Source organism: Platalea leucorodia, assembly GCF_965183815.1.
Source record: "Platalea leucorodia genome assembly, chromosome: 8".
Lineage (NCBI taxonomy): Eukaryota > Metazoa > Chordata > Aves > Pelecaniformes > Threskiornithidae > Platalea > Platalea leucorodia.
Window position 1 is genome coordinate 36,168,665 of NC_138830.1, and position 21,939 is coordinate 36,190,603.

At 67.5% G+C, this 21,939-nt stretch overlaps 3 protein-coding genes across 4 annotated transcripts; 2 read left to right on the forward strand and 1 right to left on the reverse strand.

The window, feature by feature from the left end:
• Positions 1 to 810: 810 nt before the first annotated feature.
• LOC309593986 (chymotrypsinogen 2-like) lies at positions 811 to 3,347 on the forward strand (the record flags this gene model as incomplete). The annotated part of the gene is made up of 7 exons (XM_082319191.1): positions 811 to 880; positions 1,000 to 1,103; positions 1,233 to 1,312; positions 1,418 to 1,496; positions 2,391 to 2,571; positions 2,979 to 3,112; positions 3,186 to 3,347. The coding sequence occupies 7 exons, from the start codon at positions 811 to 813 to the stop codon at positions 3,345 to 3,347; spliced, it is 810 nt and encodes a 269-aa protein (XP_082175317.1).
• A 921-nt stretch (positions 3,348 to 4,268) lies between these two features.
• On the forward strand, positions 4,269 to 8,257 carry LOC309594191 (putative D-lactate dehydrogenase, mitochondrial; the record flags this gene model as incomplete). Its single annotated transcript, XM_082319589.1, has 10 exons — positions 4,269 to 4,346; positions 4,524 to 4,636; positions 5,250 to 5,391; positions 5,481 to 5,622; positions 6,209 to 6,637; positions 6,716 to 6,844; positions 7,430 to 7,557; positions 7,636 to 7,726; positions 7,803 to 7,914; positions 7,989 to 8,257. The coding sequence occupies 10 exons, from the start codon at positions 4,269 to 4,271 to the stop codon at positions 8,152 to 8,154; spliced, it is 1,530 nt and encodes a 509-aa protein (XP_082175715.1). The 3' UTR covers positions 8,155 to 8,257.
• Positions 8,258 to 8,683: 426 nt separating this feature from the next.
• Positions 8,684 to 15,846, reverse strand: BCAR1 (BCAR1 scaffold protein, Cas family member; the record flags this gene model as incomplete). 2 transcript variants are annotated; one of them, XM_082320995.1, is made up of 7 exons in its annotated part: positions 8,684 to 9,941; positions 10,314 to 10,403; positions 10,636 to 11,784; positions 12,256 to 12,360; positions 12,590 to 12,751; positions 14,010 to 14,702; positions 15,743 to 15,846. In XM_082320995.1, 7 exons carry the CDS (start codon positions 15,752 to 15,754, stop codon positions 9,426 to 9,428), a joined length of 2,727 nt encoding a protein of 908 aa, XP_082177121.1. In that variant the 3' UTR covers positions 8,684 to 9,425. The 2 variants fall into 2 exon arrangements, with proteins under 2 accessions (XP_082177121.1, XP_082177120.1); XM_082320994.1 differs by lacking the exon at positions 15,743 to 15,846 and having other exon boundaries at positions 14,010 to 14,762.
• Positions 15,847 to 21,939: the final 6,093 nt, after the last annotated feature.

Genomic DNA, 21,939 nt, shown 5'->3' on the forward strand with positions numbered 1-21,939 from the left:
CAGACCCTGCCTGGGGCTTGGCGCCTCTTATACCCGCTGCTGGGCATGGCTCCACCTCTGGCCTCGCTGCCGTGGCCTCGGGAGATAGCGTGGCACCCAGAACGGTGCCAGGACGGGGCCTGGGAGCACAGCACCTGGAGCCAGTGGCCTTGGCTGGGGCCGTGGGACAGTACTGGTTGGGTCTAAGTGCTGGCTTTAATGTGTTCTTCGGCCTGTCTGTTACCGAGTCATGGGGTGGTTGAGGTTGGAAAGGACCTTGGAGCTCACCTGGTCCTACCCCAGCAGGGCCACCCAGGGACCATGTCCAGGTGGCTTCTGAGTATCTCCATGGATGGAGACTTCACAGCTGCCATGGGCAAACTGTGCCAGTGCTCGGTCGCCCCACAGTGAAAAGGTGTCTCCTGATAGTCAGAGGAACCCTCCTGCCTGTTTGGTTGTCCCATCGCCTCTTGTCCTGGCCCTGGGCACCAGTGGAAAGAGCCTACCTCTGTCCTACTGCACCCTCCCTCTGTAGCCATCAGAGATGCTCCTGTCCCTTCCATATCTCCCTGGACTCTCTCCAGTATGTCCCTGTCTCTCATGTACTGGGGAACTCAGTACTGGTGTCCAGTGCCAGCACCAGGGCCAAGGAGCACGTTAAAGCCAAGGCCACTGGCTCCAGGTGCTGTGCTCCCAGGCCCCGTCCTGGCACCGTTCTGGGTGCCACGCTATCTCCCGAGGCCACGGCAGCGAGGCCAGAGGTGGAGCCATGCCCAGCAGCGGGTATAAGAGGCGCCAAGCCCCAGGCAGGGTCTGTCTCCACGAGTGGCAATGGCTCTGCTGTGGCTGCTGAGCTGCCTGGCGCTGGCGGGCTCTGCCCATGCCACCCTCTCCCTGGAGAGTGCGTGGGGCTATGGGGCTCGGAGGGGTGGGCTCGGGGCTTGGGGAGGTGGTGGCAGTGGGGGAGCATGGGGCCAGGGTGGCCAGAGCCCCCGTCCCATGGCTGCCTGTGCCCCACAGGCTGTGGTGTGCCTGCCATCGCGCCCGTCATCCGCGGCTACAACCGCATCGTCAACGGGGAGCCAGCAGTGCCAGGGTCCTGGCCATGGCAGGTGTCCCTCCAGGTGAGTGCCCGCGGCAGGGCTGGGTGCCGGGCTGGGTGCCGGGGCGGGGGCCGGGGTGGGGGCCAGGCACAGAGCACCCCGGCGGTGGTGCCGGCAGTGCCGGTTGCTGACGGCAGCTCTCCCCACCAGCGCTACAACGGCTTCCACTTCTGCGGCGGGTCACTGATCAGCGAGAACTGGGTGGTTACCGCTGCCCACTGCGGCGTCAGGTAGGCACCGGCTCTGCCACCCACCACCCCGGGGCTGGGCACGGGCACGGGGTCCCCAGGGCACCCCATCCCTGTGCCCGGTGCTCAGCGCCTGCCTGTGTCCAGGACCACCGACACTGTGGTGGTGGGCGCGTACGACCAGGACGCACCCTCCCCTGATGAGCAGAGGCTGACCATTGAGAAGGTACCGCCAGTGTGGGGGCTGTGTGTCTGCGGGGTCCCGTGGCCACCACGGGGAGCCCTGTGGCCCCGGGTCCCCCTTGTCCTGTGGGTCGGGTCCACAGGGGGTCCCGTGTCCCCTTAACCTCAAGGTCAGGTCCCCTGGGGTGTCCATGGTGCCCCGCATCCCTGGCTTGGGTCCCCTGGGGTGTCCCTGCTCCCCCTCACGCCAGGCATCGGGATCCCATCCCCAGGACCCCCAAGGGATGGGGGTCAGGAACCCAGGGTCCCCATCGGTCCTTGTGGGTGATGTGACCTGGGGTGTCCCCGCTCCCCAGTGCCCCTGGGCTGGGGGCTGCCCCACAGTGGGCCCTGGGCAGCCCCAAGGTCCCTGGCCAGCAGCAACCCCGGGTGGGACATGGGCTCGTTGGTGGACCCGTCGTCCTGAGGTTTGGGGTCTGCTCCCTGCTCCCTGGCACCCATTGGTGCCTGGGGTTGTCACCTGTTCCCTAGGTGCGCCTCAGATGGGGATTTGGAGTTTGCCTCCCCCGGTGTCCCCCCGAGTCCCTGTGGGTGTCCCTGGGGTGTCCCTGTTGGTGTCCTTGGTCACTAGGGTGTCCCTGGGGTGTCCCTGCCACCCAGGGCTGGGGTTTGCTGCCTGGGCCCCCATCAGCCCAGGACTTGGCGTCTGCTGCTTGGGGTGCCCATGAGTCCCCGCTGTGGCCCTGCTCCCCTGTGCCCCAGGGGCTGGCATCTGCACCCCAGGGACCCCGTCAGCCCGGGACGCGCAGGGCCATTGCCCGGGATCCCCGTCAGTCCCCACTGGTTGCTGTTGGTCGCCGTTGGTCCCTGTGGTGTCCTCGGTGCCCAGCACCCTGGCCGAGGGTGCGGGCACTGGGAGCGGTGCCGCCTGCTCCAGGTCTTCAAGAACCCCAAGTTCAACATGCTGACCATCCGCGACGACATCACCCTGCTCAAACTGGCCACTCCGGCGCGGCTGTCGGCTCGCGTGTCCCCCGTCTGCCTGCCCCAGGCCACCGACGACTTCCCAGGGGGCATGACCTGCGTCACCACCGGCTGGGGGCTCACTGACCCCAATGGTACCGCACCTTCCTGTCCCCATCCCCATCCCCATCCCCATCCCCATCCCCATCCCCGTCCCTGTCCTCATCCTCATCCTCATCCTCATCCTCATCCTCATCCCTGTCCCCTTCCTCATCCCTGTCCTCATCCCATCCCTGTCCTCATCCTCCTCCCCATCCCAGTCCCCAATGCATCCTCATCCCCATCCTCAACCCCATCATCATCCCCATCCCCTTCCTCATCCATGTCCCCAGCCCCCAATCCTGACCCATTCCTGTCCTCCTCTCCACCCCAACCCAGTCCTCGTCCTTGTGCTCCTCCTCATGCCTGTCCACATCCCAATCCCCATCCCCTTTCCACTCCCTGGCCCCATTCCCATTATTGTCCCCGTCCCCGGCGCTGACGCTGCCCCGCTCGCCCGCAGCCTCGGACACGCCAGCGGTGCTGCAGCAGGTGGCCCTGCCCCTGCTCACCAACGCGCAGTGCAAGCAGTACTGGGGGTACCGCATCGCCGATGTGATGGTGTGCGCCGGCGCTGACGGCGCCTCCTCCTGCATGGTAGGTGCCCCCGGGCCCCCCCTGCCCCCCGCCCCCCTCGCCCCCAGACCCTGCCCTCACCCGCTGCCCGCAGGGCGACTCCGGGGGCCCGCTGGTGTGCCAGAAGGACGGCGCCTGGACCCTGGTGGGCATCGTCTCCTGGGGCAGCAGCACCTGCGACCCCAACGTGCCCGGTGTCTACGCCCGCGTCACCATGCTCCGCAACTGGATCAACTCCATCCTGGCGGCCAACTGAGGCCGGCAATAAAGTGCTGCCCACCCCCACCGCGCTGCCTCCTCGCTGCGGCACCGGGACGGGTGGGAGGGGGGCGCAGGGCAGCCGGACGGTGGGGGGACACACAGCCGGGCACGCGGTGGTCGCGGGGACACTCCTCCGGGCATGGGGACACGTGGCTGTCACGGCTGGAGGCATGGGGACACCTGGCTGGTGGGGACATGTGGCCGGGCATGAGGACGTGAGGCTGGGGGGCATGGGGACAGCTGGCCGGGAAGGCTGGAGGCACGGGGACAGATGGCCTCCCATGGGGGCAGGAACCCCAGCCAGGTGCGGGGACACATGGCTGAGCGCAGGGAACCAGAGCAGGCAGGGGACACCTGGCTGGGCGTGGGGACCCGTGGCCAAGGAGGGCAGGAGGTCTGGGTCCATGCAGCCTCCCCTGGGGACACTTGAGCCAGGCAGGGGCACATGTCCAGGTGCAGGGCCACCTGAGCAGGCTTGGGGCCACTCGGCTGCGCACCAGGCGTGGGGACACGAGGCCAGGTGTGGGAGCACGTGGGCTCCAACGGGGACACCTGGTCGGCCACAGGGGCATGTGGCCTGGGGTGGGGACACCTGGGTGGGCATGTGGGGCCATGGCCAGGTGTGGAGACACAGCTCAGGTGTGGGGACACCCAGGTGGACACGGGGGGTGGGGTGGGTGGGGTGGTAAGGGCAGGTATGGTGACAGCAGGTCAGCCGTGGGGACAGCAGTCCCGGTGTGGGGACCCCCGGCAGGGGGTCTGGGGACACAGGGCCCCCGGCTGGGAGGGGACGCTTGTCCCAGCCCTGCCAGCCGGAGCCACCTTAAGGTGCCAGTGCCGCCGCCGGCCGGAGGGAGGGGAAGGGCCGTGGGGCGGGGAGGGCAGCGTCCTGGCCCTGGCTGTGGCCGTCCCCACCATGGCCGTCCCCACCATGGCTCTGCGGCGGGCGCTGGGGCCGGGGGTGGCCCTGGGGCGACGGAGCTGCTGCTCCAAGGTGGGGCTGGCTGGGGGCACGGGGGTCCCGTGGGGCACAGAGGGATGGGGGGCACAGAGGGCTGGGGGTGCCGGCATGGCCCTGTGCCCTCGGCTGTGGGCGAGGGTCCCCGGCCCATGGCCCCCTGGCCGGACCCTCCCACCCCAGCCCTGATAGGGCCCTCGCCCCCCCCCGCAGCGCCCGCTGCCCCCCGACTTCGTGGAGGCCCTGAGGGCCGTGGTCGGGGGCCCCAACGTCTCCACGGCCATGGCAGTGCGCGAGCAGCATGGCCACGATGAGTCTATGCACACGTGGGTGCCCAGGGCCCGGGAGGGGAAGAGCAACGGAGAGGGGAAGGGTGTGGGGAGGGGAAGGGTCCTGGGCTGGGGAAGGGTCTGGGTTGGGGAAGAAGAGCACTGGAAAGGGGAAAGGGTGTGGGGAGGGGAAGGGTCCTGGGGAGGGGAAGGGTCTGGGTTGGGGAAGGGTCCTGGTTTGGGGAAGGGTCCTGGTTTGGGGAAGAGCAATGGAGAGGGGAAAGGTCTGGGGAGGGGAAGGGTCCTGGGGAGGGGAAGGGTCTGGGTTGGGGAAGGGTCCTGGTTTGGGGAAGGGTCCTGGTTTGGGGAAGAGCAATGGAGAGGGGAAAGGTCTGGGGAGGGGAAGGGTCCTGGGGAGGGAAAGGGTCTGCGGAGGGGAAGGATCATGGAATAGGGGAAGGGTCTGTGGAGGGGAAGGGACTGGGTTGGGGAAGGGTCCTGGTTTGGGGAAGCGCAATGGAGAGGGGAAGGGTCTGCGGAGGGGAAGGGTCCTGGGGAGGGGAAAAGGCACTGAAGAGGGGAAGAGTCTGGGCAGGCAAAGGGTGTGGGGAGGGGAAGGGTCCTGGGGAGGGGGAGGTCCGTGGGTCAGCGGTGCCGCCCTGTCCCCCAGCTGCGCTCCCCCGGACGCCGTGGTGTGGCCCCAGGCGGTGGGGCAGGTGCAGGAGCTGGCGGCGCTCTGCTACCGCTGCCGCGTCCCCATGGTGCCCTTCGGCACCGGCACCGGCCTCGAGGGTGGCGTCAACGCCGTGCAGGTACAGGCCCCCCGGCACCCCCTGCCCGGCCCCTGCCCGGGGCTCTCGGTGCCCGGCCATGCCCAGCCCCTCCGGTGCCCCTGTGCCAGGGCGGCATCTGCTTCGACCTGAGCCGCATGGACGCCATCGCAGAGCTGAGCCTCGAGGACTTCTCGGTGGCGGTGGAGCCCGGTGTCACCCGCAAGGCCCTCAACAGCCACCTGCGTGGCACCGGGCTCTGGTTCCCCGTCGGTACCGTGGAGCAGCCGGGGGGGCCCAGGGCAGGGGGTGGTGGCACTGCGGGTGGCGGGGACGCCTGTGGAGCTGGGGTGCTGGGAGCACTGGGGGTGCTGGGGTGCCCATGGGGCCAAGGGTGCCGTGGTCCCAGGGGTGTAGCAGGGGTGCTGATGGGGCTGGGGGTGCCATGGTCCCAGGGTGCTGGGATGCTCATGGGGCTGGGGATGCTGTTGTCCCAGAGGTGCTGGGGATGCTCATGGGTGTGCTGTGGTGCCAAGGGTGCTGGGGGTCCCCACTGAGGTGCTGTGGTCCCAGGGGTGTGCATGGGGGAGTGGGTACCGTGGCCCCAGGGATATGGGGTTGCCCATGGTCCCAGGGGTGTGCATGGGGGAGTGGGTACCGTGGCCCCAGGGATATGGGGTTGCCCATAGTCCCAGGGGTTCTGGGCTCCCCCCGGTCCCAGGGGTGCACTGGGGCTGCCGTGGGGCCGGGCTCCCAGGGTGCTGTCCCGGCACAGCATGGGGACGTCCCACGGCCCCGTCCCCGCACCAGCTGCCCGTCGCATCCCCATCCCTGTCCCCTGCCCATCCCCTGCCCGCAGACCCCGGGGCGGACGCCTCGCTGTGCGGCATGGCGGCCACGGGCGCCTCGGGCACCAACGCGGTGCGCTACGGCACCATGCGGCCCAACGTACTCAACCTGCGCGTGGTGCTGCCAGACGGGCGCCTGCTCCACACCGCCGGCCCCGGGCGCCAGGCCAGGTGGGTGCCGGGGGGCCGGGCCGGGCTGGGCAGGGACCACACGGGCGCCCGCTCACTGGCCACACGCAGGAAGCGGGCAGCCGGCTACGACCTGACCTCGCTCTTCGTGGGCTCCGAGGGCACCCTGGGCTTCCTGACGCAGGCCACGCTGCGCCTGCACCCCCTGCCCGAGGCTGCCGCCGTCACCACCGCCACCTTCCCCAGCGTGCGGGCGGCCGTGGCCTGCACCGTCCAGGTGCTGCAGGCAGCCGTGCCCGTGGCCCGCATCGGTGGGTGCCAGGGGCCGGCAGTGGGGCCAAGGGGCTGGGGGCTGGCGGCGGGGCTCAGTGCGGCCTCCTCCCGCCCAGAGTTCCTGGACGAGGTGATGGCGGGTGCCTGCAGCCGCTTCAGCGGGTTGGAGCTGCCGGCAGCGGCCACGCTCCTCCTGGAGCTCCACGGCTCCCGGCGCGGCCTGGCCGAGCAGCAGCAGCAGACAGGTAGGGACGGCGCCGGCACGGGGAGGGGCTGAGCGGGGTCGGGGACAGCGCGCCTGGGGCTGGGGGCCATGGTGGGCGCCCAGGGATGGGCGCCCAGGGACAGGGGGATCTGAGGTGTCCTGGGGTAAAGGACAGGTGCCCAAGAGTGGGATGTGGGGCACCTGGGGGGTCAGCAGGGTGAGGGATGGGTGCCCAGAGCTGGTGACCGGGGTACCAGGGTGTCGCCAGGCCAAGGGACAGGTGCCTATGGACAGGGGGACCAGGGGTGTGATGGGGGGCCATGGTGTGTATGATGGGTGCCCAGGGACAGAGGACGGGGGGAGCAGGGGTATCCTGGGATGAGGGATGGGTGCTCAGGGCCATTGCCTGGGGGAACTCAGGGTCAACAGGGTGAGGGATGGGTGCCCAGAGCTGGGGACTGGAGGACTGAGGGTCTGGGGGGCTCGGGGATGGGGACGGATGCCCAGGGCCAGGGGGAGCACGGATGGGTGCCCAGGATGGGGACTTGGGGTCCCAGGGCGAGGGCCGGGTGCCCGGGGCTGCTGCGGGTCCCGTCCCCATCGCAGGGCTCCCGGCCACCGGCAGAGGAGATCGTGCGGCTGAACAGCGGCTCCGGCCTGGCCTGGGCGGAGGAGCCGGAGGAGCGCGGGCGGCTCTGGGCCATGCGCCACAGCGCCTGGTACGCCGCCCTGGCCCTGCGGCCCGGCTGCCAGGTGAGGACGGGCACGGGGACGATGGCGGCAGTGCCCCGTGGAGCTGCAGGCGCCACGGCTCTGCCCTGCCCGGCCCAGGGCTACTCCACGGACGTCTGCGTGCCCATCTCCCGCCTGCCCGACGTGGTGGTGGAGACCAAGCGGGACCTGCAGGACTCCGGCCTCACCGGTCAGCGGGGCCGCGGGGGGCGGTTGGGGGGCTGTCGTCCTCCCCGCCGCGCCCCGCCTGACCCGCGGCCCCGCAGGCCCCATGGTGGGACACGTGGGCGACGGCAACTTCCACTGCCTCCTCGTCTTTGACGCCCAGGACCCGGCCGAGGCCGGGCGCGTCCACGCCTTCACCCAGCGCCTGGGCAGGTGGGGACGGGGACCCCCGGGGGGACAGGGACAGATGGCCCCATGCCATCCCCTGACCCCCCCCCATCCCACAGGCGGGCGCTGGCGGCGGGGGGCACCTGCACCGGGGAGCACGGCGTGGGGCTGGGCAAGCGGGCGCTGCTGCTGGAGGAGCTGGGCCAGGAGGGGCTGGACACCCTGCGCCGCATCAAGGCCGCGCTGGATCCCCACAACCTCATGAACCCCGGCAAGGTGCTCTGAGGGGGGCACCGGCACCCCGCCGGCGGGGGGACGGCAGCCCCCCAGAGTCAGGGCCGGGGGGGCCCCGCTGCCCTGTGCTGCCACCCACCCTGGTCCCCCAACCCCCCAATAAACCCCTTGTCACCTGCAGCCTCCACGTGCCGCGATGTCTTTGGGGGGGACAGGACACCCCAGCCCCTGCCCAGGGCGTCCCTGTCCCAAGCGGCGCACACGTAGACACCCACAGGGCAGGGGGACCGGGGGGGAACCCGCTTTAGCCGCTTCCCCAGAGCCGCGGTGCCGGTGCTGGAGGGCTGGGGGCCCTCTGGGACGTGCCAAGCACCGCCGCGGCTATCCCCACGCCAAGGTGGACATGGTGACAGACCCACCCTGTGGGTCAAGGACCCCCAACAACCCCCTTTGTACCCACACCCTCCCTGCGCTGTGATGTCTTTTGAGGGGACAGGACGCACCAGTGACTCTCCAGTGGGTCACTCCCCACAGCAGGCACACGCAGACACCCAGGAGCTGGGGGGGATTCTAGGTAAATCTTTATGCTGCTGTGGGGCAGGGGGCTGAGTTTCGGGGGGCTGCGACTCCGTAGCTCCGGGAACCAGCGGAAGCTTCCCCTGTGTTCAAAAGGCACCAATTTCAGTTTGCGTTTCGGTTACAGCTGGTCCGGTAGCAAAACCCGAGACGTGAGAACACACACGTCAGACCCTTTCTGCCCCCAGCCTTCCTGTCACCCCTTACCCCCTGGGCACCCTTATCCACTGCCCCTGGTGCACAGGGGGACAGCACATCCCATCCCTCCCCTGCTGCTCCCCAACATGGGCTGCCCTACTGCGAGGAGTAGCTTCCACACAACTGAAATGTGCTGGAGACCACTCGGGAGCCCTCCCAAGAGGGGAGCAGCCACAGCATCACCCCACATTGCCAGGCACAGCCCTGTCTCAATTCAACAGGGATCCTGCCTCCCAGCTCAGAACACCCGCCAGTTTTGTACAGAGAGAGGATACTGGGGAGGGAATGGGCACGGGCACAAATCCACCTCCCAGCTCTCATCCATCATGGGCACAGCTCCAATACCAGTCCTGGCCTCTGGCCGGAGGGAAGGGGGATGATGGCCGCAGCCCCTCACCCCTCTACCAGCGGAGCCCCAGGCCCCCGGTGAGCGTGGGAGTCTCTATGTACATGTCCGCTTACACCGGGCAGAGAGGGGTCTCGTGGAGGGGGATGCGTGTCTGGGGACAGGGTGGGGGCCACGGGAAGGGGACAGCAGCCCAGGGCCATCACATAGCCGCCAGCTGGCCCAGCACCATCCTGAACTGCTGTGTGCTGTTGGCAAGGTCCTTGACGCGCTCCACCATGTCCTTAGAGGCAGCGGGAGAAGGGTAGTGGAGGGCAGCTGCCTTGGTGGTCACCACGATCTCTTTGAGCATCTCGCAGAGGAGGTTGCTGTAGTGCATCACCTTGTGCTGGACGTCCTGGGCCTTGGCCTGGCGGGACAGCGTGTCCCCGATGAAGACGAGCTTGTGGGCACTGAGGATGACGAACTTGCTGTGGGCCACGAAGATCTTGGGGGGTTGGTTGGTGCTGACGGCAGTGAAGAAGGCGTCAACGGCGTTGGTGAGCGTGGTGAGGTTGGCCTCGCACTGCTCCAGGTAGAAGAGGAGGAGCTGGCGGTCGGCAGGACACAGGGCCCCGCCGCCCCGCGCCGGGCCGTAGTGCTGGGGGGGGCTCCAGTTGGACAGGTCGTTGTCGATGGGGCGTGTCACCTCCTGCTCCAGCCGCTCAAACTGCTTCAGCTGCGGGAGCGATGGGTGTGAGGCAGGATGGCCATCGAGCCAGTGCCCGCTCCCCTCCCCGGAGCCACCAGCATGGGTGGCTGTGGCCACCGGCCCTGGGTGATGGCTGTGCCCCAGGGAAAACAGCAAGGGACAGTGCCAGCCCCAGGACAGCCGTGCCAGGCTCCTCTCCAGGAGCAACGTGCCGATACCCCTCTCTGCTGGCACAGTGTTGGCATGGGAGGCAAGCCAGAACCCACCACGGGGACAACCAAGCAAGAGGGGGCTGTGGTCCAGACCAGCAGCAGAGGGTACGAGGGGAGCAGGACCCAAAGCCCCCTGCCCGTCCCAAGAGCTGTGCCCAGCAGCACTCACCCGCCCTGACTCCGTTACCTGCTGGTGCTCCAGCTGATCCTTGCTCTGCCGGATGATGTTGCCTTTCTCCAGCAGCTCCTTCTGGGTCTTCTCAAACTCCTCCTTGCCCTGCAGGGAAGGAAAGGGCATGACATGGGGGTCAGCAACACCAGCCTTGCTGGGAGCAAGCCCCTGCCTGCCCTGGGACACCCCTGGTTCCCACAGTCCTCAAGCCGGAGGGTAAAAGCAAGATGTGGGTAGCAGAAGCACCACCACAGTCAGAGCTGCCCAATGCCCGTGTGCCGGAGAGCCACTGGCACAAAACCCACCCGTGGGGAGCAGCCCCCCTGCCCGCGCCCACCTGGAGGTGGACATAGTCGTAATCCTCCATCCAGCCGCTCTCGCTGTTCTCGTAGGGCCCATCAGGCGACTCCTGGGCCAGCAGCTTGGGCGGGGAGGGCAGGGGACGCGACTGGATGCTGCTGGCCTTGTCGGAGGGGTGAGGGGGCCCGTGGCCACCGCTCTCCGCCGCCGGCTTTGTCCGTTTGAAGAGGAGGGAGGCGTTGCCGTGCAGGAAAGAGGCCAACTGCTTGGTGTCATCGGGGACGCCGCGCGAGTGCATGACGAAGTGCTCCAAGTCATCCGTGCCTGGCTTGCCACCGGCCAGGGCACTCGGGGCCCAGTGGCAAGCATCCAGTGCTTGGCCGTGCCGTGCCAGGGCCTGGTAGACCTCCTCCATCTTCTGCAGCTGCTTGCTGAGCTTGGTGTAGAGGGAGCGGTCGGAGGCCTGGGCGGCATTGCCCACCGCCCCCCGGGCAAACTCCAGCAGGTCCCGCAGGGCCGTCCGGACGCCCTCGGCCGCCCCGCGGATGCTGGCGGCATTGGCCTCCATGTGTTCAGGGCTGCGCCAGTTGGCGCCGATGAAGGACATGAGGTAGGAGACGGCACCGCCGACGCCGTGCTGCAGCTTGGCCAGCATCTCCATGGCGGCGTCCAAGTCCAGGGAGAACTCCTTGCTGGCTCCCTTGGCCGGCTCCTTCACAGGCACCACATCCAGCGAGGACGTGGAGATGTTGCTGCGGGTGCTGCCCGTGCTGGAGGCCGAGAGGCGTTTGGCATCAGCGCCCTTGGCCTCGCGGTCCACTTGTGGCGGGACGTCATAGATGTACTCGCCCTCCGTGTCCAGGGAGCCCTTGCCCAGGGCGTGGAGGTCCCGGGGCACGTCGTACACCTCCTGGGAGGGGAAGGCCGACCCCCCCAGCTTCTTGAGGCTGGGGGGCACGTCGTAGATCTCGTGGGAGAGCGGCGGCTCAGGGGCACCTTTCCCAGCCGTCGGTGGCACGTCATAGACATCCTCCGGCAAGTAGGGCTCCTGCTGGGCCAGGATGAGGGGGTGGCGGGAGGGGTCGAAGGTTTTCTGCTTGGTGAAGGCAGGGGGCACGTCATAGGTCTCCTCCCGTGCTGGGCCATCCGGCACATCCTTGCTCACCGAGGGGGGGACGTCGTACACCTGCAAGGGCAACAGCAGGCACTGTCAGCATTGCCAGGAGAGCCAGCCTGGGTCACGTGTGGACACCCAGGCAGGCTGTGCCGTGCTGCGGCGCACATAAGTGCCAGCCCCGGGTGCACGAGACAGTGCTTGGGTGCCCACCAGGACAGAGCCGTGCACCCCATGGGCACCCCTGTTCCCAGGGAGGCTGGCACAGCCCTGCCACAGCACCCCCAGCCTCCCACGTCCCTTTTGGGACAGGAATCGCAAAATCCTAGAGCAGCTCAGGTTGGAAGGGACCTCAAAAGATCATCTAGTCTGAGCTCATCCCCTAGATGAGACCACCTAGCACCCTGCCCCTTACATCTTGAAAGCCTCCAGTGCCAGGAACGTCACCACGTCCCTGAGGAGGTTGTTCCAGTGAATGTTTGTTCCCACTGCAAGATGTGTCTTTCTTATGTGGAGAAGCTGGAGCTTCCCAGCAGCACTTACAGTTTGGTGCGGGTTCTTCTCCACGCTGGGGGGCACGTCGTAGATCTCCTGCCCTGGGTCCTGCCCATTGGGACCCTTCACTGCCATGGGAGGCGTGTCATAAACCTGGAGGGGACACACACACAGGACAGCCTGTCAGGGATAGTATGGGCACCCACCTCCTCCCAGGGACCAGTTGGGAAGGATGAAGGCACCAGAAGAAGCCCCAAGGCCCATAACATGCCCAGCTTTGGGTATAATTTCCCCAGGTTTGGATCCCAGGCTGTGCCAGAGCATCTCCCGCACTGGGAGATGGAGCCAGCAACCCCCCTCCGTGCCCCCTGCCCAGCCTCACCTCCTGGCTGAACTGGCTCGGGACCCCCCCTCGGACAGGTGGCACGTCATAGATCTCCTGGGAGCCCGCGGAGAGGAGGTGGCGAGGGAAATCGTACTCATCCTGCTCGCCCTTGGGGGAGTCGTAGACGTACGCTTGCCCCATGCGGGTAGGCACCAGCACCTGGCAAGAGGGAAAGGGCAGAGGTGGGCACTGCTGAGCATCCCCAGCCTGCCCCCTGCCCCACACCAGCCCCCCCAAAACCCAGCGACAGGGCTAGAGAGCGGATGGGTGCCGGATCCTGTACCAGGCTGTCCGGCACCAGGCAAACCGGTGCCCACGGGAGGGCGCTCCCCGGCCGGGCGTGCACGCTTCTCACAGCGACGGGGGATGATATCACCAGTTATTTATAGCGGCGAGTCTCGGTGAGAGACAAAGCCCAGCCGGCACGGCCGCGGCGTGCAGAACGGACCAGCCGATTCAGGCACCAAGCCATGGGCCGGGATCCGCCAACGCCCACAGGGGCGTTGGCGGATCCCTGCCCATGGCTCGGTGCCCACCTCGCCATACCGTGGTGACACAAGAGTGGCAAATAACGAAACCCAGAGCATTGCGGCACCCTGCCCAGCCGGTACCAGGGGGCAAGAAGGTCTGAGCAACCAGCAGAGGTGCCAGGCTGGTGCTCCTTTTTAGGATGCTCCCCGTGCCCTGGCCATGATTTGGCAGCTGCCCCCCCTCACGGGCTGCTTCCCAGAGGTGTGAGTCAGAGCAGCCGTCCCGGAAAAAAAGATACTGAAAGCACCTCGCTCTTCTTCCCCCGGATGACGTGCCAGGGAAGTGGCAGAGCCAGGAGGAGCCCAGCACTGGGATCCCCATGTTGGGGATAGATTGGTCGCTCACCCTTGCCTCACCAGCAAAGCCAACCGGCAAGCACTGGCAGGCTCCCTGACGTGGCTGGGGCACGCTGGCACCAGCTGCCTGCCCCTGCCCATGCCCCCAGGAGGGAGGAAACATCTCAGCACCACGCCACGAACCACAGCTACCTCCATAGCTACAGGGTCCGGCCAAGGGGCACCTCTCAGCGGCTCTTGGGTTAGCAGCACCCCGTGCGTACCCCAGGCACGGCTGCCGTGCTCTCAGTGACACTGGCAGAGCCCATGTGAGAGACCAAGGGGACCCGAGTGCCAAATGCTGTGCCAGCCCCGAGGTAGGTAGCCCACACCAACCTGGGCACCCCAGCCACCGCAGGGACCCCCCTACCATGCAGGCTCCTGCCAGTGGCATGGGGAAGGACGTCCACACACCCCCCGCGATGAGCGCAAGGACCTTCTGCTCCAAGAGACAGCAGCAGGCAGATAAGCCCAAGCCCCACAGCCCTGGCACCGTGGACCACAGAGCACCCCGCAACCACGCTGCCACCCCCCCAGGACCCCCATTCTACCTTTCCCTGGGGCTTGTGCCCTTCCCAGCTCCTCATGTCCAACGACGGGGGCACCTGGTAGATGTCTTGAGCCTGACCGGCTGAGGGAGGAACCTGGTAGACGTCCTGGGGGGGGCTGGCAGAGCCCCCGGGGTATGCCTCTGCCGCTTGGCCCAGGGAGGGGGGCACCTGGTAGATCTCCTGGCCGGGGCTGGGGAAGGCGTGTGGAGGCGTCTGCTTTGGGTAGGCGGGTGGCTGCTTAGCTGGGGCAGGCGGAAACTGTCCGGTGGGCACCGAGCCTGGGTAGAGACCCTGCTGTCCCTTGCTGGGGACCGGCATCAAGTAGACGTTGTCCCCTTGGGGAGCATAAGCAGGGTGCATGGGTGTGTACTGCGAGGCGGGCGACACCGGGGTGTAACCCCCTTGGTGGTGGTAAGACAGAGCTGGCTGGGGCACCGGCGCCTGCGGCGGTGCCTGCCCCTGAGCCGGGCCGGGCGCTTGCTGCTGCTGCTGCTGCTTCTTGTCGTACATCCCCACCAGGATCTTGAGGCGGTTCCCGGGGACGATGCCCTGCCGGCCGTGGAGCGAGCAGAGCCACCAGCCATCCAGCCCCTGCGTGTTGCGTTCCAGCACCGTCATGATGTCGCCCTTGCGGAAGGAGAGCTCGTCCGGGGACTCGGCCACGTTGTCGTACAGCGCCTTGGCCAGCACGTTCTGGAAGAGAGCCCCGCGCCAGGGCGGTGAGCCGGGCCCCGCCGGCCGGTGGGGAGTCATCCCGGCGGACGACGGCGCCCGGTGCCGGGACGCAGCCCCGCGGGCCGGGGGCTTTGCCGAGCAGGGATCTCCTTACTCCAGCCGCCTGTTCCTTCCCCTGGAGTTCAACGCGTCCTTCCCGGAGGTGGTGCTAGGAAGGGGCCGGGCGCTTCCGCCTCCCCGGTTTCGGGGGGCCCTCCGCTGCCCTTCCCTCCCTTCCCGCCGCCACCGGGGAGGAAGTGCCAGGGCGGTGAGTCAGCCCTGGCCCCGGCCCCGGCCCCGGCCCTGGCCGGAGCCATCCCCGCGCCGGCCGCCGCCGGGCCCCGGCCCCTTCCGGCGCGGGCTGCCGGCCGCCCCCGTGGCGGGCAGGGGCCGCGCCATGACGCCTTGCCCGGGCCGCGGCCCGGGGGCACCTGCCGCCGCTCCGGACCCGCCGCCGGGGCTCACCGGTGCCATGGCGGCGGCGGGACGGGTCGCGGCCTGCAGTGGGATCCCGCCACCGCCCGGGACGGCGGGACCGGACCCGCCGGCCCTCCCGCCTCCCCGCAGCGGCCGGGCAGGGCGGCTGCGGCCGCCCGCTGCTGCCTGCTGCCGCCGGGCTTCCCTGCCTGCTGCCGGCGCCCGCCCCGCCGGGCAGGCGGCCCGCGGCCTGGGGAGGCCCTGTGGCCCCGGCGGGGTCCCCCCGGGGGTGCCGCCGGGCCGCGGGGCGAGGCCTCGGCGGGGCTGGGCCAAGGTCACGCCGGGGGGCTCGGCCTGCGGGGGCGGGGGGCCCTGCCCGGGCTCCGGGGGCCGGGCCGCGGCCTTCCTCCTCCTCCTCCTCCTCCTTCTCCTCCACGCCGGGGCAAAGGCCGGGAGGACCCTGTGAGCCGCTACCCCGGGGCCCCGCGCCCTGCCTGGGGGGGCCCACGCGTGTCCCCGGGCCCCGCCGGGAGGTTCCCCCCCCCCCCCCCCCCCCCCCCCCCCCGCGCCGGTCCCTCCCTCCCCGGCCGGCCCCCGCTCACCAGGTAGTTCATCTTCCCGCGGGGCTGCTCCGGCCCTAGCGCCGGTCGGCCGGGGGCCGGGGCCGGGCCGGGGGCGGCGGGGCGGGCGGGCGGCGCGGTCCCGGTCCCGGTCTCGGTGGCGGCGGCGGCGGCGCCGCAGGGCTCCTCACAGCGCGGGGCCCGCCCGGGCCCGGCCGCCTCGCCCGCCCCCATTGGCTGCGCCCGCCCGGCGGGGGCGGGGCGGCGCGGGGCGGGGCGGGGCCGGGGCGGGGCCGCCGGGGGCACCGGCGGGGCCGGGGGGCGGGGGGGCGGGGGGGAAGAGCGCGCGGCGGGCGCGCAAAGGCCGTGTAACGGGTGCGCGAAGGGCAACGGGCGTGCAGCGGCCGTGCAACGGGGGTGCAACGAGTACGCTGCGTGTAACGGGCGTGCGGAGGGCGTGTAACGGGTGTGTAAGGGGTGTGCAAAGGGCAGCGGCTGCGCAACGGGCGTGCAAAGGGCGTGCAAAGGGTCAAGGGTGCGCAGCGGGTGTGGAAAGGGCGTGCAAAGGATAACGGGTGTGCAGAGGGTGTGCAAAGGGTGTGCAAAGGATAAACAGCATGTAACAGGTCTGCAAAGGATGGGTAACGGGTGTGCAATGGCTGTGCAAAGGGTATCGGGCGTGCAACAGGCGTGTAGCGCGCATGCAAAGGGTATGCAAAGGGCAAAGGGTGTGTAACAGGTGCGTAACAGGCATGCAAAGGGTAACAGGGGCCGTAACAGGCATGCAAAGGGTAACGGGGGCGCATTGGGGGCGTAACGGGGGTAAGCGGGCATCTGGTGGTTGTGGAACGGGGGTGCACCGGGGATGTTGTAGGTGTGTAACAGGCAGGGGACACAGGAGCGTTACTGGGGTGTGACGGGCAGGGGGTGCGAGGGGGGTGTTGGGCTGTCACGGGGCATTACAGGGGTGTAGCAGGCAGGGGCGTGCATTACAAGTGTGTAATGGGCTTTGGGCACAGACGTGTGTGTGTAACGGCTGTGTAGCAGGGGGAGGTGTGCGTGGAAAGCGTGCAACAGGCATGCAGCAGGTGTGTAACGGGGGCTGTTCTGGGCGGGGGGGTCCCAGTCCCACCTGGGGGCGGCATCGGAAATGACCCCCGGCTCTAAACCCTTCTCCCCTCCCGTTGGTTTGCCCATGGCGCCATGTCCCGCCCCAGCCCGGGAGCTGCTCCGGGGCGGCGGCACACCGCGGCACGCCGTGGCACGCCGTGGCACACTACGGCACACACGGCACACCGTGGCGCACCATGGCGTACCCCGGCATGCACGGCACACCACGGCAGCTGGCACGCTGCCCGCCCAGCCTGTTCCAACAGCCCGGCCACGTGGCCCGCAGGCGCCTCGACGGCTGGCGAGCCCGGGCTTGACGCCGCCACACGCTGAGCCGCAGTTCCCGCCCGCAGCTCCGGTGCTGCCAGCATCTGCATGGAGCTGGGAGAAGGCTGGGAGGGCAGCGGCGGGGCTCCCTACGAGCTGGGAGCTCGTGGGAGGCATGTCTGCGAGTTGCACAGATGTGTGAGCTGCGGGACGTGCAAGCTGTGTGGGCATGCACGAGCTGCAGGACACACATGAGCTGCACGGGCATACACAAGCTGCAAGACGTGGTGAGCTGCGTGGGCCTGTGTGATCTACCACGCACGCAAGCTGCGTGGGCGTGCATGAGCTGCAGGACATGGGTGAGCTGCATGGAGGCACATGGCCTGTGGGACACGTGCAAGCGGCAGGGATGTGTGTGAGCCGCGGACGTGCGCATGTTGCACGGACACGCATGCTGCTCACCAAGCGAGTGTGGCCCAGTGCAGTGGTGTGCAAGAGCCAGGTGTGCACCAGCAGTGAGGGCATGGGGCTGTGTGTGAATGTGGACGGAGCAGACAGGAGGCAGGGGTGCCCAGCCAGCGTGCGAAACACACGCACGTGCAGGGAGCACGCGAAGCGTGCCCAGGGCCACGTGGGTGCAGGCGCGAGCAGGCGGCGAGCAAGCCTGCGTGAGAGCCACGGGGCCGGCGAGCGAGCGGCACGTGCCGAGGCAGGCCAGGAATGCACCTCTGCCCGTGCACGTGCCTCCCGGCCCACGTTCCCCCGCTACGGCATTTCCTCTCGCCCTCGGGGGCTACCTTCGGGCCACGCCGGTGTGCGGTGGCAGAGTCAAGGCCAGGTTGCAAACATGTGCCCTTCCCCAAAAAGCAGGGTTTGTTCGGCTCCCTGAGACCCACCACCCCCAGCACCAGTGACCTCCCTGCACCGTCCCCTGCTCAGAGCCAGGCTCTCCTCTGCATTTTTGGCGGACGGGGAAACTGAGGCACGGCCGAGGGTAGGAGATATCCAGCAGCAGGGACTGTGGTCGCGCCCGCAAACCGCAGCCACCCTGGCAGGCGCAGCTGAAAAGACTGCGGTTTCCTCTTGTCGGTGGCAGCGGTGACAGCGGTGACAGCACAGGGGCTGAGCCCTGCAGGCATTCCCAGGATGGGCTCCGAGCTCCCCGGCCCCACTCCCGCCACCACAGCCAAGCCCACGAGGCCACGGTGTGTCTGCTTCGGAGACCCTGAGCCCGGCGAGGGCCTGTGCGGCCGGGGGTGAGGGTCTCTCCTGGGATCCCTGGGGCGTCCCCAGGGTGAACCTGCCACTGCACGGCTTCGGGTGGGCACAGAGGGGCTGCAAGCTTCACGCTTTGGTACTTAAGAGCAGCAGGGATTTTATTTTTCCTCCTCCCCATGGTGATGCCGAGATCAAAGTATCTCCTGTCGGTACTTGATCCCAGCCATTTTTGGTACATCGGAGCCAAAATTGCTGCTTGCATCTGCTGAGCGCCCTGAGCTGGCAACAGCTCCCGCGTCCCCTGCTTCCGCAGCCAAGTGCCCGGGGGGTGACAGGCACCAACAGGTCTCCCTTCTCTAAGAAAATGAAATGCCAAAAAGAAGATCAAAAGTGGAGCGTTACAGGGCCCCTGCGGCGCTGGGGATGCTCAGAGCCGTGTCGGTGCAGCTGGAACATCCCCGTGCTGCTGGTGGTGGGGTACGGCAAGGGCCCCACCGGTCCTGCACCATGGCTCTTCACCAGCTCCGGCGGATGCGGGACTGGGTGTTTTGGGATGGATGCTGCTCAGGATGCAGGTTGCCCCAGCGATGGTTGCTATGGAAAACACTTCATTGGTGAAATTTCCAGCCATATTCGTGTGTCCGTCATTGTCTTTGGGAGAGTCCCCCCGTGTCCGGCGAGCCAGGCACAGCCGGCTCCACACCGGGCAGGCTGCTGCCACGTCTGCGGGGGACTGTCTCTGCCGGGCCCAGCTTTTCCCAGCTTTTCCCGCTGGGTCCTGGCATGGGAAGGTGTTGGAGGGCCCCAGATGGGGGGTTCGGGGGAGCATGGTGCGTGTCCATGGGACCGGGGGAGCAGGCTGTGCTGTGCCATGCCATGCTGTGTTAATTGGCTAATTGCCGATTAACGCTCTGTTGGCCCAGCCGTGGCCCAGCCGTGCCCCAGCCGTCAGATGGGATGTGTTTTGGTGAACCCATGCCGGGATACAGCTCCAGAACAGTGGGACGTCCTGGGAAAGGGGGTGGCACTGCGACACTTGTGGGTCTGGAGCCATCCTCAGCGGGGACCAGTGGCTCTGGATGGGGCTGCCTGCTCCTGCCTGCAGCACCTGCCCGCGGCCCCGCCAGGTCCGTGCTTCGGAAAGCCGCCTCCCGCCTCCTGGAGCAGCAATAGGATTACATGGGACTGAGTCGCCTAGCAATGAACGGAGAAATAAATCCTATAAGGCAGGACGGGATTTATTAGACTTCAATATTCTGGAAATAATGAGGACATTTCTCTTGGCTTGTAATATCACGGGACCCAACAGGATCACAACAAGGATTTATCCCCATGCCTTTCCGTGGTGCTGGGTTGGTTTTTAGCTGTGGAGAGGACACGGTGGGAGAGACCACTCGCCTTTCCGGAGAGCAGGATGGCGGGGCACCCCCTCATCTCCAGAAAAGCCGAGGCGGAGCGCGGGCCTTGGGCTGCCCCAACAGTAGCAGCTCTGTTCATCTCCCCATTCATCCCCCGGCGAGGGCTGGCGCTGATCCTCGCCCCTGGCCAGGGCTCGCTGCTGGGAGTGGGAAGGGCTGGCTGTGCCACCGCCTCCGGCTGAACTTCAAATGCTGGTGCCAGCACCCACCTGGGGTGGGGACCCTCACTCAGATGGGGTGGGAGACCTGGGAGCTGCCCTGTTACTCCCCATTAGCCCTGAACCCACCGCAGCCAGAAACCCTGCTGTGCTGCCAGACAGGACATTGCTGCAAGGAAAAGAAGTGGGAGAGGCTGAAAACAGCAGCTTGGAGAAGAGGATGCGATGCCCTCAGCATCACCTCCTGGGCAGCAGCTCCTCGTGGCCCCGGTCCCTGCGGAGAACTGCTGCTCCGGCTGCAGGGAGATGCCTCCGGGGCCAGCCCCATGCTCTGCTCCCTCCTCTCGCCTGTGTCACGGCACAGCGTCACACTTTGCCCCACGGTGGCTCGGCTGCCCCCCAATCCCATCATGGTCCTTGGGATGGCCCAGCAGGGGCCCGCGGGATGCACCCCCCAGGCAGCCAGCTCTCAACCTCCTCCCACATCGAGAGCCGGTCATTTATTCCCGCATCCCTATCACCGGAGCAGCTTTAAACGCACGATGTTACCTCCCCGTCCGCGATTCCCCTGGCCCTGTAACAGCCTCCCCAAACCCCACAAACAGCTCCGTGAAGGTGAGCCCGCGGGTGCGGGTTGGACGCAGCTGGTTTTGCTGCGGCTCTGGAACGCGGCCGCTGCAGCAGAAGCCCCGACCGTCGGGGCACGCAGACACAATCGCTGCCTTGTTCGGGGTCCAGCCGCACAAGGGGCCCCTTCAGGCAGCCGGGTAAGGGGGAGCTCCTCAGGGTGAGGTGATGCTCAGGCCATGAGGGACTCCTTGCAGGGCCAAAATTATCCCAAGCAAATGCCCTGGGTGGGTCCTGACCCACATGAGCTTCCCAGAGAAGACGGTTCAAGGTGGGGATGTCTTGAAAGAGGGATCTGCATCTCCTGGGAGCTTTTCTCCGTCCAGAAAGCTCAGGGCCGGCGAGGATGCCGAGGGCTGGCGGGTACTGGGGCCACCCCCCTTCGTGGGAAGGTGGCCGGGTGATGGAAATAGCAAGCGGAGTGAGGTTTTGGCTCTTTCTTTTTTCCTTCCTAAGCAGCCAAGCTGTGTTTTCTGGAGACCTGTAAATCACTCCTCGTCTTCAGGAAAAGAAAGGCGAGGAATACATGATCCAACCAAGCAAAAACGCGGGACACTTGGGAGTGCGTGCGGAGGAAGCCAGGAATCAGCCCCAGGCTGGAGGCTGCCTCCCGGCCGTCCCTCTGAGCCCGTCCCAGCTTGCCGGGCCGGGAGCTGGCACCGCAGCCCGGCATCCTCCGAGCCGAGCTGGGCACGCCACACTGCCGCGAGCTGGGGAGCCCGGCGGAGAGGGGAGCCGAAGCTCTCGGCCACAGCTGTTAAACCGCACTTTTCCAGCAGGCCAGGTTGCTTCCAAAATTTCAAAATTTTCCACATTTGCTCAGCTGAAGGGAAGGAAAAAAACCCAGAGAAGAGAAGCTGGAGCGCTTTTGGAGAGCAGTGCTGGGCTGGCAGGCAGGATCCCTTACACTGGGGTCACCGATTTTCCCAATTTACCAGCGTGCCAGTGGAGGCTGTGCTGGCCAGATCCCACTACCACACTGTTAGCGTGCATGTAAATCCAAAGCCATCCCCAGTGAGCCCGATGCTGCTGCAGAGCTCTCTGTGGACACAGCCTGGAGCTCTTTAAGGCTTTTAAGAGCAGGACTGGGTTTGGTGCCTCTGGCCTTCGGGATCTCCAAAGGTTCCCCTGTTGCATCTCTGTTCAGCTCTTGCTTATAACACAACACACAGCATTATCGTCCATTTCTAGACCCCAAGGTGCTGTTGAGCTGCTGGAGCAGAATGAGCCCCAAAACGCAGCCGCATTAGAGGCCCGACACTGCAGGCAGCACCCAGCAGTAGCCAGGATGCCTGTGCCACGGCGAGGATTTCAGCTGGCAGCCCCCAAGGAGCCAGATGCTGCGGGGACCCAGCCTGTGTGGGGGTGACACAACCCTTCCCTACGTCCGTGCTGCATGCGAGGCCCCAGGACCACAGTCACGGGGGGACACAGGGCAGAG